General features: G+C 51.0%; 1 protein-coding gene across 1 annotated transcript in view; it reads right to left on the bottom strand.

Moving 5' to 3' along the window:
- Positions 1–12,965, bottom strand: part of COL15A1 (collagen type XV alpha 1 chain) — a 108,246-nt gene that overhangs the window by 17,871 nt on the left and 77,410 nt on the right. Inside the window, exons 22-29 of the mRNA XM_047066906.1 lie at positions 11,743–11,778; positions 9,146–9,208; positions 6,808–6,876; positions 6,662–6,697; positions 3,735–3,788; positions 3,574–3,633; positions 2,104–2,172; positions 1,940–1,981 (exon numbers count right to left, since the gene is read on the bottom strand). Coding sequence (XP_046922862.1) covers positions 1,940–1,981; positions 2,104–2,172; positions 3,574–3,633; positions 3,735–3,788; positions 6,662–6,697; positions 6,808–6,876; positions 9,146–9,208; positions 11,743–11,778 — 429 coding nt within the window. The remainder of the gene's footprint in view (positions 1–1,939; positions 1,982–2,103; positions 2,173–3,573; positions 3,634–3,734; positions 3,789–6,661; positions 6,698–6,807; positions 6,877–9,145; positions 9,209–11,742; positions 11,779–12,965) is intronic.

The raw sequence follows: 12,965 nt of genomic DNA, 5'->3' as shown, positions 1-12,965 counted from the left end.
GCATCTAAGTTGTCCTAGATAATATTCCTTCCCAGTTCATTTCCAGATTCCTGCATTGCCTTTTCTATAGAACAGAGCCACTGGAGACCCTGCTTTTAACACCCAACTTCCCCTTTTCCCAGTTGATATGTGGAATCAAAATGATCCCTCTGGCACCAGGATCCTCCTACTTTTGGGTGGAGGGTCACAAGTTGCTCAGGGGTCAACCAGAGAAGATGGGGGGAACAGATGAGAATCCCCCAGAAAAGACATTTCAAAGTTAAGGATGTAGGCTGGAGTGGCCAGCTGGTATCCTGTGGCTATGCTGATAGGGTTCCTCCGGTCCCCATGTGGCTAGAAATCATGGTGGTGTCAGGAAGGGGCCGAAATTAGAAGGGGGCTTATAGAATGATGGATGTGACAGAAAGCATTTGTTTTCAAGTGTCCGTTTCAAGAGCTGATCAGGAAATGTCCATGCCCAAGCCCCATGGTGTCCAGCCAGGCAATGTGAAATCAAAAGCTCACCAAAAATGCTCTGAGCTCATCTTTGGTTTCTTTTCTGTAATCTCATGACCCCAAAGGTTGTGGCCACTGGAAAGGGTCCTAGCACAGGTCGTGGTAATTGCAGTACATTTTTAGAACACTCTCACATTTGCTAAGTGCTGTCCCATGACACCTGCAATCATGTTAGCAGAGAGGGGCTTTGGGCACAAACTCTCCAGGAATCTCGAGCAGACCCTTTGCCTCTCTGGGCTGCCGGTTTCTCCTTCTGTATGATAAGGAGGAGGAATGCAGTCATCTCTCAGGAGTGTCCCTCCAGCACTGACATTTTATGTTTCCCTTCAGGCGATCGGTGTAAACATGACCCGGCTTGATGTCGTCCTCACATAGACCAGCAGGACCCCTGGACGTCTTAGTGGGTCATATCATCTGCATTCTATGCCAGAGTTCCCGGGCCCTGGGCTGCAGACTTGGGTGCCTCAAAGTTTCAACATGGACAGAACTCAGCCAAACTGCGTCATTTTAAAGCCTCTGACCCGAGGCTCAACACCACACCCAACAGGCATCAATTATGAACCCACTTCAAGGAACCTTTCTAAATTGTAATTTGCAAACTTCTGAGAACAGAGGCCACGCCCATCTAGTTCACCCGTGCATCTCCAGGGCCTAGCAGAGTACTTGGCTCTCAGTAAGTCCTCAATAAATACTTGTTGAACAAATGAGGAAATGGTCACGCACAGCTCTGTGACCAATGTCCGTGCACAGGGACAGGCCCACTCTCCCTGGGCTTCCCCAAAGAAATGGGCAAGACCTCAGGGACAGTGCCACTGCCTAGCTGGGGTGACCGGGCACGTGCCTGACCCCTTGGAGTCACAGTGCCTAGTGGTCAGGGGACCCGAGGGATGACCCCAGCTCTGTCAGTACTGAAACCTTGGACAACTCTGTGAGCTTGTCCCAGTCCCAGTTTGCTTCCTCACTATAAAGTGGGAGGGAGAGTCCTTCCTCTCAGCGTTGTATGCTGTTCAACATACCAGATGGGAAGGGACAGCACACATTCACTTACAGGTTTTAGCCAAAAGTTCCTAACGCAAAGAACACTGATTGGAATTGCTTTATTTTCCCATCTGTATTTTTAAGGGGGTTATTTTACTTCTTACTATTTGCTCCAAATGTGAAGCTTAATGTGGTTATAATAACAAAAGACATTGCTTTTTGATTGCATTAAAAGAAACACTCTGTCAGTGTGTGCACCTTTTAGAAGATCCAGTATGTGTCACTGCCATGGTCTGTTATCTGGGAGCTTCTAGCGACCTACTTAAGGGTCTATATGTAAGTGATAGGAGACATCAAAGAGAACACTGATGGACTGAAGGGCTTCAACACAAAGACGGATCATCTTCTCTGAGTCGCTTTCTATGCCAACATCTGCTCCTCGGGGCAGTGACTGTATACTACTTACCGGCGTTTTGCAGTGTGGCCGGACTGGTATTGGGAAGACAGCCTGCAGGAAGTGAGAACAAGAGAAGTGAGGCCATCAGGATGCCTGACTCCAGCTTAGGCCAGTCTGGGGCCTACTCCCCAGTAGCCCCTGAAGGTCTCCCTCCCCCGCCCTACCCAGCTTACTCCTTTGATGTTGATCACAGCTCCAGGGGGTCCAGGGGGCCCTGGAGGCCCAGGTAATCCAGGTGGGCCCTGAAGGGAGAAAAAGGCCATTCCTGAGTTGAGGTTATTGTGAGTGCAGGGCAGCTGCGGGATACTTCCTCCAGGAACGGGGAAAGAAGACCCTCTAAAGTCGCCTACTTCTCCCACAGGGAGGCGTGACACTTGGAAACAGCACGTCAACGTGTATCCATGACCCTGTTGCATCTTTACGGCCACCCATGGAAGAGGCAGAGGAGCAAGCACTATCCCTGGTTTACGAATGGAGACAGAGGCCAAGAGAGGGGAAGTGACCTGCTCAAAGCCACACAGCTGGAACCCAGATCCTGCCTCCCAGAGAAGGGCTCAGCCAACACGGAGCCCACCACCTCTCTACCAGCACATCCCTGCTATGGAAGGGCAGGTGGCGTGGGGACCAGAGGGTCCCTCACCTGATACGGTACCTCAGAGAGTGCCTCATAAATGCAAAAATAAATGCAAAACTCTTGTTCACTAGCAGCATTCTTTTCTTTTCTTTTCTTTTTTTTAATGTTTATTTATTTTAAGACAGGGAGTGTGTGAGTGGGAGAGGAGCAGAGAGAGAGAATCCCAAGCTTGCTCCACAGAGTGGCATTATTGTCAAAGCCAGGTCAGCGGCCTTAATGCTGTGCAATGTCTTTTCCTCCAAGCCCGGATCTCAAGCAGGACCTTGCAGCAGGACGGGTGAGGCTCTGACCACAGGTATGAGGAGTCCGGCCCGCTTGGAAGCTGCACGGATCCTCCTAAGTGAAGGCACGAGTGCCTGCTTTACCTAGTAGCTGCAGCGTGCTTGAGGAGTGTGAGCCAGTCCTCACTTGCCTGTCTGATTTCTGGCATGCAGAGCAGAGACAGGATGGTGCAAACAAAAGTAGACTTTGTAGAGAGTCTGGTACATAGTAGGTGCTCAAGAAACACTGGCGTCCTTATTGTAGACCCTGGACCCTGCTGATGCCCCCAGTGTCTGCCACCTTGTGAGGCTCTGCCTAAGTAGCTGACCTACCTTTGATATGCACTCACAAACATGTGCTGAGCCCCTAGAGGTGTGATATCCCTGGGACTGTGTGCAGCGGGAAGATGGGGTATTACCCCAGGGTCAGGAGCCTGGGATGTGAGACCAGATTTCCTGAGCATACCCAGATCTCTCTCCCACCCTTCCTCTTGGGTCGGGACAAGGAAGCTTATGTTCCACTAAGGAGCTTTCAATGGCAGAGACCCTCCTGAGAGTGGGCTGGAGGACAGGGATGGGCTGGAGGATCTTTGGAAGTGGCAATGGAGGAAGGAGACAAACATTCCTGAAGATTCTGTCTGCAAGCCCCACTCACTGGACCCGGTACTCTCTTAGCCTCCCTCCCCCCCCACCCCCATGGACACTGGACTCAGGTAGTGGGGGGCTGGGGCACTGGTCATCTCACTCACCGGCATCATGACCCCTCGGTCTCCCTTGGCACCCTTGAGGCCATTCAGTCCCGGACGACCCTGCAACCCACAGGAGATGCCTTAGTAAACCCACTGACCGCCAGCTGGCCCAGCCCATGCGTCCTCCCCTCACATCCAGTCTGAGGAACAGCGACACCTACGGGTCGTCCGGGGAGGCCAAACTCTCCTTTGTGTCCTGGTGGTCCTTTGGGCCCCTAGAGGCAAAACAAGTATCAGATTAGAAAAGAAGAGAAAGTCAAGGGCCAGGGCGATGAGGGGCACTGGCCTGCCTTCATGGGCAGTGGTGAGGATGAATCACTGGGCAGGGAGGAGGGAGGACAACAGGCAATTATGAAGTATGCACCTGCCTGGAACCTTGACTCCCAACCTCTCTGCTCTCAGCTGGGACCACCGATTCAACCCCTTTGTACCCCATGGCCTCCTGCAGGCTGTACCCCACCCAAGACTCTGGACCCCACCCTCTCAGTCAGGGCTAAGGAAGGAGCAAGAGGCAGTAGCTCAGGGCCACAGCCCCCTGGTAGCTGGGTACTGGGGTAGCTTAGAAGACGGACCTCTGCCCTAGGTCTTATGTCCCAGTTGGAATAACGCAGCCCTGCCTCGCCTCTCATGCTAGCCCAGACTAAGAACCTGCTCCAGGATTTGGCTCCTGCCTTGCTCCCACCTGTCTCTCAGGACCAGAGTCTTGGCCTGGCACCTCAATTCTTCAGATGAGTCTTTGACCTGTGGACCCTTATTCATTGCAGTGCTGGCTTTCTATGTCTTCATGCTTCTAGAGCCACTGCCCTGTTCCACTCTCCTGCAGGAACCCTTATGCCTTCTGGCATCCAGGATATGTACAATGCATACTACCTCTTCCCAGAACACCCTCTGCCTCCAGTCTACACTTTCCTACTTCTGTAGCTGGGTCTGCCCCGTCCTCCCAGGGGAATGACTCGTTTAAGCCTGGGGTCTCCAAGTCCCTTCTTCCTGCTGACATTAACAGATATAGCCATGCCCTGGAAAATGGCAAATAAAGCTGAGTTAAAACGGGCTCTGTATGTAAAGTACCCAGCCCACAACAGTCCTAAAGATAGAAAAGCAAGAACAGAAGGAGTAACAGGGCACAGGCCACTTGGTGGTATGTTCTAGTGCAGAGCTCTTCTCAAACGTCAGTGTGCCCAGGCGCCACCTGGGATCTTGTCACAACGCAGACCCAGCAGGTCCAGGGTGCGGCCTAAGGCTCTGCATTTCTAGCAAGCTCCCAGGTGATGCTGATGATGCTGATCCAGGAGCCACGGGTAACAAGGCTCTAGGGAGCTTGTAAAGGCGCTGTAAGCTATACCAGTCATGAGGGCCACAAGTAGCCCATATGACATCATCATGCGAAGGAGAAGAAGGTCTCCCATGCTGTCTGAGCCTGGCAAGCTGTGCACACACTGGGCTTTGGTAGGAACAAGTGACATGGCCATCTGAAGCGGCGTGCTGGCCACCATTGCTAACTCCTGGAATATTTCCATGGTACTGGATGTTGGTAAGTGATTCACCAGTGGTTAACACCATACTCCCCCAGTCTGTCTTAGTCCACGGTTTCTCCTCTGCAGGGCACCCATTCTGCCCGACTGAAGGGGCCAAAGGCCTCAGAAGGTCCTTTGAGGGATGCAACTTGGAGGTTATGGGCCATTCGTCAAGGACATGTGTCTGTGAGGTTCCTTCTCCTCAGGCCTGAGGTCCAGCTTCAACCAAACAAACCCCATGTACAAATCTCCAGGCCAAAATGCTTTAGAAGAAATGTTTACTGGCGGCAACGGGGAAAACCTGGATACAGACTCCAACAGGCTTGGCTCAAATCCCCAGTGTACCACTTACAAGCTGTGTGACAGCGGGTAAGTTACTCACTCTCTTTTTTTTTAAATTTTTTTTTTCAACGTTTATTTATTTTTGGGACAGAGAGAGACAGAGCATGAACGGGGGAGGGACAGAGAGAGAGGGAGACACAGAATCGGAAACAGGCTCCAGGCTCTGAGCCATCAGCCCAGAGCCCGACGCGGGGCTCAAACTCACGGACCGCGAGATCGTGACCTGGCTGAAGTCGGACGCTTAACCGACTGCGCCACCCAGGCGCCCCAGTTACTCACTCTCTTTGACCTCCGTTTCCTGGTCTATAAACTGGGAATTCTGATACCTCTTAGAGCAGTGAGTCTGACATGAGATGGTCTGTGTGAAGTATCAGTACAGCGTCTGACCCACAGTGGACATTTTACATCTGAATTTTGTTGTTGTTGTTCTTGGGGAGGACTCTATGACAGAGAGGTTTACAGTTCATTCTTGAGAGAACTGGGAGCTTAAAAACCATTCAGCAGCCCAAATGGGTTACAGATTCCTAGAGCAAGTAAGCCAAGAAGGGCCCTATCATATTATCTAGTACTAACTTGATACCTTTAACTGTACCTCTGCCTTCTGTAAGATGGGAAAACAGAAGCCCAGACAGAAATGGACTTGCCCAAGGCCTCATAGACACTAGGTCCAAGAAACAAGAGAGACTTTCTGGGGTTCCTCTGAGGGGTTCCTCTGAGGGGTTCCTTGGGCAATGGCAATCTTCAGCTAGCAAGCATGTGGTATACCCGCGAGTGGTAGGCACCAGTCGATTCTCCTCTCCTTCCTTGACACACAGCTAACCTACGCTTCTGAGTTCTGGCCAGTGGAATGTGCTAAAAGTGATGTTCATCATCCTTCATGACCTCTTTCCCCTCCCCAGCCTCAGCCTGCGGAGCTGGAAGATGCCAGTGTGGCTTGGGAAACCACCGGACAGCAGAGTCCCAGGATAAAAGTATCCTGGGTCCCTGAATCACTGCTTGGGGGTAGATGCCCATCTAGGAACAACGACCATGGGCTTGGCAAGAGTGAGAAGCTGCTTCTGTGCTAACCCACTGAGATTTTCACTGGACTACAATTAGCATACCCTAATCCACATACATTTGCCACACCCTTGCTATTTTCACAACTTGACAACTCAATCTAACGGAGCCAAAGTATGAGAAATGCTTCAAGCCCCCCAGTCCAGCCCCAGCTGAGAGATGGTCTGGCTTACCATTGGTCCGGGGGCTCCATGCACACCAGGTTCACCCTAAAGCAGGGAGATATGAACTCGTCATTCAGAGGAACACAGTCGGTGCCAGGAACAAACATGGGGCGTTGAAGCGGATGTGTGCCTTCAGGGTCTGGTGACATGATTACCTTTCTCCCCTGCAGCCGTTCCAGAGGAATGTCCCCGGTGAGGATGGCACCTGGCTCTCCCTTCTCTCCCTGCAATTCAGAGAACCTTTCAATGAAATCGGGTCTCTTCCTCACGGCCTCATCCAGAGGCTCCCTTGAGCCTGTGGTCCTGCAGCCCCGATCCCGTACCTGCAGCCCCGCTGGTCGGACATGACCTGTCCCTGGAGAACAAACTGCAGGGGCCTCCTACCTGAGCACTCGCTCTCTGGGTTACTCCCTCAACAAACAAGTCCAGGTGGGCGTCCTGCAAGCCTCAAGGGCTCCCACGCCGATGGATCTACATCCTCACCCCCCGACCCTCCAGGAACCAGCCTGACAAGGTCCTCCCCACCTCTTACTACACAGCACCCCTCTGAGAACCTCTGGCTCCTAATTTACTTGGTGGCTTGCCTCCCTAACAATCCTTATTCTCATTAAAACGCCTACAATTGGGAAAGAGACAAAAATATGAACACTAGAGGCCTCTCTCAACACAGAGGCCTCGTGTCTCCATGTGGAACTCTGTCCCCAGACTCCGGGATCCTGTGCAAACCTGAGCAGACAAAGCTATCTCAGATGCTGGGGAACTGGGGAGATGGGTAGCCAGGTGGCCAATCTTGACCTAGATCCCATCCTCAGCAGAGCCATCTATTTATCCCAGGAGGCTTCCTAGAAGATATGTGTGCACAGAGAAGGCCAGGTGGAGGGACCTTCCATATCACTCTAACACTCTGGCTCCAAACTTAAGCGCTGGCCCCTGAGGTGCTAGGCTGGACCACACTAAAGTCCCCCTTCAACGGGGCCAGAAGCAGCTGGGACAGCGGTGCCAAAGCAAGCAGAGCGGCCTCTTCCCTCCGTCCCCCTGAGCCCACACCTCATATTTGGATCTTACCACTGCACTGGCGAGGAAAGGCAGTCCTGAGCACGGCAGCAGTAAGAAGGACAAGCACAGAAGCATTAGAGGCAGAGCGAGAGAAAGTGCGTTTGCTGTGAGGGCTGGAGCAGAGCTGGCTGGGCGCCCATCCCAGTTTTCAAGGTGGTAGGAAATTAGCGGTGGCGACGGCACGTAGGTCCCTCTAAAAATAGTGTTTAAAGCAAGAGCCACTCTGGTTCGACCAGGCCTCCTCCCAAGCCACAGCAGCGGCTTGTCAAAGGCCCAAGGCAGCAAAAAGCATCCCAAGACATCACCCCACATGGTGCCAAATGCAGACCCCTTTGCCCAGCCTTTGAACTCCCTACGCCCTAAAATTATGGTCCAACAGACACTGGAGCCTCTGCTGGGGGGCCAGTGTGGAATGGTGGGGGGAGAACAAAAAGACAGAAGCTTAATGCTCCCTCCTTTTGGAGACATACCCACCCTCTGTGCCTCTCAAGGAAGGATCAGGGGTTTCTGCTATTGGCCTCGCATAGACCACCGTTACAGCAACGGCCATGCTTTTTGTTGGCTAACTGTATGTCTGTTCCCCATGTCTTACTTCTATATCCCTAGTGCCTACTATAGGAACCCGGCTGGCACATGCTTAGGAATGGATATAAGATGGATGAGTACACAAATGGATAGATGAATTCGTGACCCAATCCAGAGTCTTTGCAATCTGTGTATGGATGTTACTCTCCCTCTTATCTATAAAAACCAACCAGGAAGTTAATTCTAAGAGGCAAATACGGAAGGATAGAAAGGTCCGTTCCGTGTCTTGGGAGTTCCCAGGATATTCTTTGCATGCTAAATACTTATTCCAAAGATTTTGGACCAAGACTGCCATCCAAATGCAGAATGCTCAACTTATAACTTCTAAATACTAGCATCTATTGTACTGATTAATTTTATGTTCCTTTATCCAATAAATGTCTTGGGTGCCATTTGTGCACCGGATCCTATGCTAAGTACTGGGACCATAGAGAAGAAACTGGCATGTGGCCCTGCCCTCAGGGAGCACACACTCTAATGGGGGTGCCCAACAGGTCGCTAGATAAAGCATGGCACATGGGACTATGATGAGAATCAATGTCTCCACCACGACCCACCTTCACCTTGGAGGGCCACTTAGATCATAAAAGTTAACAGCTGTGGAGTGGCTGCTACTAAATATGGAGTTTCTTTTTGGCACGAAAATGTGCAAGAATTGGGAAGTGGTGATGGCTGTACAACCTTGTGAATATACTAAAAATCACTGAACTCTACAATTTAAAGGAATGGATTTTGCGGCATGTGAATTATATCTCGGAAAACTTTTTTAAAGTTAAAAGCTACTTTCAGCCAATTTGAAATATTTAGCAAATTCTGGAGCATGATCCCACTAAATACCTGGGTCCCTCTTACCTGTTCTCCTTTTAGTCCTGGAAATCCAGGCACACCGGTGTCACCTTTTGGTCCACGAGGGCCCTGAAAGGAATCATCGGAAGGTATTTTGTTGTTTGTTAAGATTAAAATGCTTTAGGGGTGCCTGGGCGGCTCAGTCGGTTAAGTGTCCGACTCTTGGTTTCGGCTCAGGTCATCTCACGGTTCATGAGTTCAAGCCTTGCATCAGGCTCTGCACTGACAGCATGGAGCCTGCTTTGGATTCTTTCCCTCCCTCTCTCACTGCCCCTCCCCAGCTCTCTCTCTTTCTCAAAATTAATAAATAAACTTAAAAAGAAAAAAAGAGTTTCTTCTGCTGCTAGGAAGAAGTCACAACTAGCCATGATGTTTTCTTAATTTTAAGTGATGCAAGAATTGTGGTATGGTGGAAAGACGACAGCACTGAGCGCTAGGAGGCCTAGAGGCCCCTGCCTCTGAACTTTGGCTTCCTCTGAGGGGCCCTACTGAGACAGCCTCGTCCTGCTGCCCCTGCTTACCCCATGGGTCCTCCTGGCCACCCCGTGGCCTGCCTCCACCCACCGTTCATCGCCTGGGACTCCCACTTCCCGTCTGGCTCCCCACCACATACGGGATGGGATCCAAATGTCCCAGCCTGACACTCAAACCCATCCCAGCCAGCCTCAGCACCTCATCCCCTGCTCCCCATCACACACCCAGGTGAGCCTTTCCCCTTATCCTCTCTGCCCTGCCCACTGCCTCCGCGCTTCTGCCCACGCCCTTCCCGCTGCGGGAATGCCCAGCCACCCCTCTGCGGAGCCAAGTTCTGCACACCCGGCCAGAGGTGACCTCTTCTCAACTCCAACACTATATACCTGTGACAGTGACTCACAGCCAGATGTCTGCCCCAAAAAGGTGTTTCACACTTTACTGCCATGTAGCTTTTCACAAGTCCCTGTGCAGTCTTGTGGGTTAAAGGGGGAGTTACCCACTAGAGCAGTGGCTTTCAAATATTTGTTATTGTTACTTTTTAGCAATGAAACTCTTTTCATTCCTTTTTTTTTTTCAAGTAAAGACTTGAATGAAAGCTTAATATATAAAATATGTCAAATGGAGCTTCTTTATTGCAGGTTGGTGGCCTGGAATCCCACTTTGTGGCCCCCTCTTTACTCCCTAAAGTGGCCCTGGGGGCTCCCGCGGGAACACAGCCCTACTTATATAGAAGAAAACGTGTTCTGGAACATGCTCCTGGTTCGGAGCAGCCAAGCCAGGGCTGGAGCTCAGAGGTCTGGCCTCTCCTCCTCTTAACAAAAGAGGTGTTCTCCATGACTGCCACTCTCTCTCCTGTTCCTGAGATCTAGTTCACACATATTGCCAGTGTCATGACAGGATATGATCATTTTGCAAAATGTAAAAAGTTCAGGGGCACCTGTGTGGCTCAGTCCATTAAGTGTTCGACTTCAGCTCAGGTCATGATCTCGCAGTTCATGGGCTGGAGCCCCAAGTCGGGCTCGTGCTGACAGCTCAGAGCCTGGAGCCTGGGTTCTGTGTCTCCCTCTCTCTCTCCCCCTCCCCTGCTTGCTCTCTCTCTCTCTCTCTCAAAAATAAACATTAAAAAAAATTAAAAAAACAAAATGTAAAAAGCTCAGAAAAACAGAAATAAACAGAAAGAGAAATCACTTATATTCCATCATCAAGAACAAATTTCTGTCACAGTTTTGTTAAATCTCCTTCATTTGCCTGGAGGCAACGCATACGCTGTTGGCATCAGGACATTTCAGATCTGGAGCGTCTTGGAGAAATTGTGCAGATTTCACGCTGGAGCCTTGAGCGTATGCACAAGCTCACACTTTTAGACAAAACTGATCACTTTCTATACAGAAATGCATATTCACCTTCTACGGTGGAAGCCACAATAGTGTGCACACAGACTATTAATTGTTGGGCTTCTAGTCTGTGATTGCTCCCCCTCATCCCCCACTGCTCCCATCCTCTCTCTTTAGGACACTGATCTGCGGGGACTGTATACTTGACTCATCCCCTCACATTCATAGGCAGCCAACCACTGGCTCTGGTTTCTGCTGGTACCAGGAGAGAGATTAAGACCCAACCTCCACAAGCTGTTCACAGTACAATCGAGAAAAAAAGACAAGGGTGTGAATAACTTATTAAGGGCAGAAAAGAATCACAGCAGAGGTGAAAATAAAGTCTATGGGACTCAAAGGAGGAAAGGATGGGGCACCTGGGTGGTTCAGTCAGTTAAGCGTCCTGACTCTTAGTTTCAACTCAGGTTCTGATCTCAAGGTTTCATGAGTTCAAGCCCTGCATCGGGCTCCACGCTGACAGTGCGGAGCCTGCTTGGGATTCTCTGTCTCCCTTTCTCTCTGCCCCTTTCCCACTCACGCTCTGTCTCTTTTAAATAAACTTTAAAAAATAAAAAAAAAAATTAAAAAATAAAAAAAAAAAAGGAGGAAAGGATCGCTCCAGGTGAGGGTCAACCAGGGCAGGTTACATGAACAAGATGGTGTCATAGAGAAGGAAGAGAATGGCATTCCAGGTGGAAGGCACAGAATGAACACAGCCCCAGGGCACAGAGGGAAGATGGCTACTGTGGTACTTACTGGAAATCCCGGCAGCCCAGGTATGCCCTCCGGACCCTGTGACATACCAAAGATAAAATAGGCTGGTTAGCAGCAGCATTTCCAGAGCCAGCAGGAATGCTGTGCCTCAGGGGCCCACCCCCTCCCAGCAGCTCCCAAAGACCCAAGCATGTTCCCACGGTGGAGGGTGTCTCACGATCCATGTTGCAGACAAGGATGTTGAGGCCCAAGAGGGGAAGGGACCGTGCAGAGTCACGCGGCTGGTTAGTGACGGAGTCAGAAACTGTGCCCAGGAGCCCAGAGCCCCCACTGCCACCCCACCCCCATGCAGGACTCTGCATTTGAAGGGTCTGCCTTCTCCTCTGTGAAATCACTTGATACATGTTCTTGGAGAAGCAGCCCCTAATTTCTGAGGCGTGGGCCCAAAGGGTGTGCCGAGGTATTTGGGGGTGGAAGACTCAGTGCTTCTCCCTCAGAGAAGAACAAACAGACAGTGTGCGGTTCACTCCACATTGGCCGGGACTCTTCTTCCTGCCGGCCCAGGTACCCACATGCTCATTAAATGTCTGACTTTGGCAGAATACATAGAGAGACAGACAACTGGAGAGCAACACGTTTCTCAACCCACTGTATATACAGTGGGGTGGGGAAGCAGAAGGGTGCCAGCTGGGACTTGAGTCCCCTCAGGGAGGGATGGGCCTCTGAGTAGGAAAATTCTGGCCCTTCATTAGGAACGAAAAGGATCCTTGGATTTGCTAAAGGGAGGACGGGGATTGGCAGGAAAGGCAGATTCTAGGGGTGCGGGGAGGGAGAAGGGATGGGGCAGACAGGCCCTAGGGACTCTTAGGACAGAGATGCCGAATCTTTGATTTTAGAGGGTATTTTCCTTTAGTAATAACCCGCCTAATAACCCCAAACCTCTAATTGTTCGGGAAATACCAAGACCCTTTGTGAGATGACTTTTTCTTGAGAGCTGGTTTGCTTTAGGTGTTAACTATTGGGGTATTTTGAGTGATTTTACAGAAACCAAGGAAAAGAAGCCCCATTGGCTGTAGTAAAGAGACGGCAGAAGTACCCACCAACAGAGGTCCCTCAGCAGGACAGGCTGGCTCTAGAAGAACGTCCCAGATATCTGCAGAAGCCTTGGGGGGAGCGCCAAGTTCTCCCCAGGACATGGATGCTGGGGGTGGAGGCCAACCTCATTAGGGACCACAGGGGTGGGTGGGCTGCCCAGCTGTGGAAGT

Source organism: Lynx rufus, unplaced genomic scaffold, assembly GCF_022079265.1.
Source record: "Lynx rufus isolate CCGP_SWC_20201006 ecotype Redwood Valley unplaced genomic scaffold, mLynRuf1.p SCAF_10, whole genome shotgun sequence".
NCBI lineage: Eukaryota > Metazoa > Chordata > Mammalia > Carnivora > Felidae > Lynx > Lynx rufus.
Note: the sequence above shows the minus strand (reverse complement) of the source record. Positions and strands in the feature narration are given on the sequence as shown.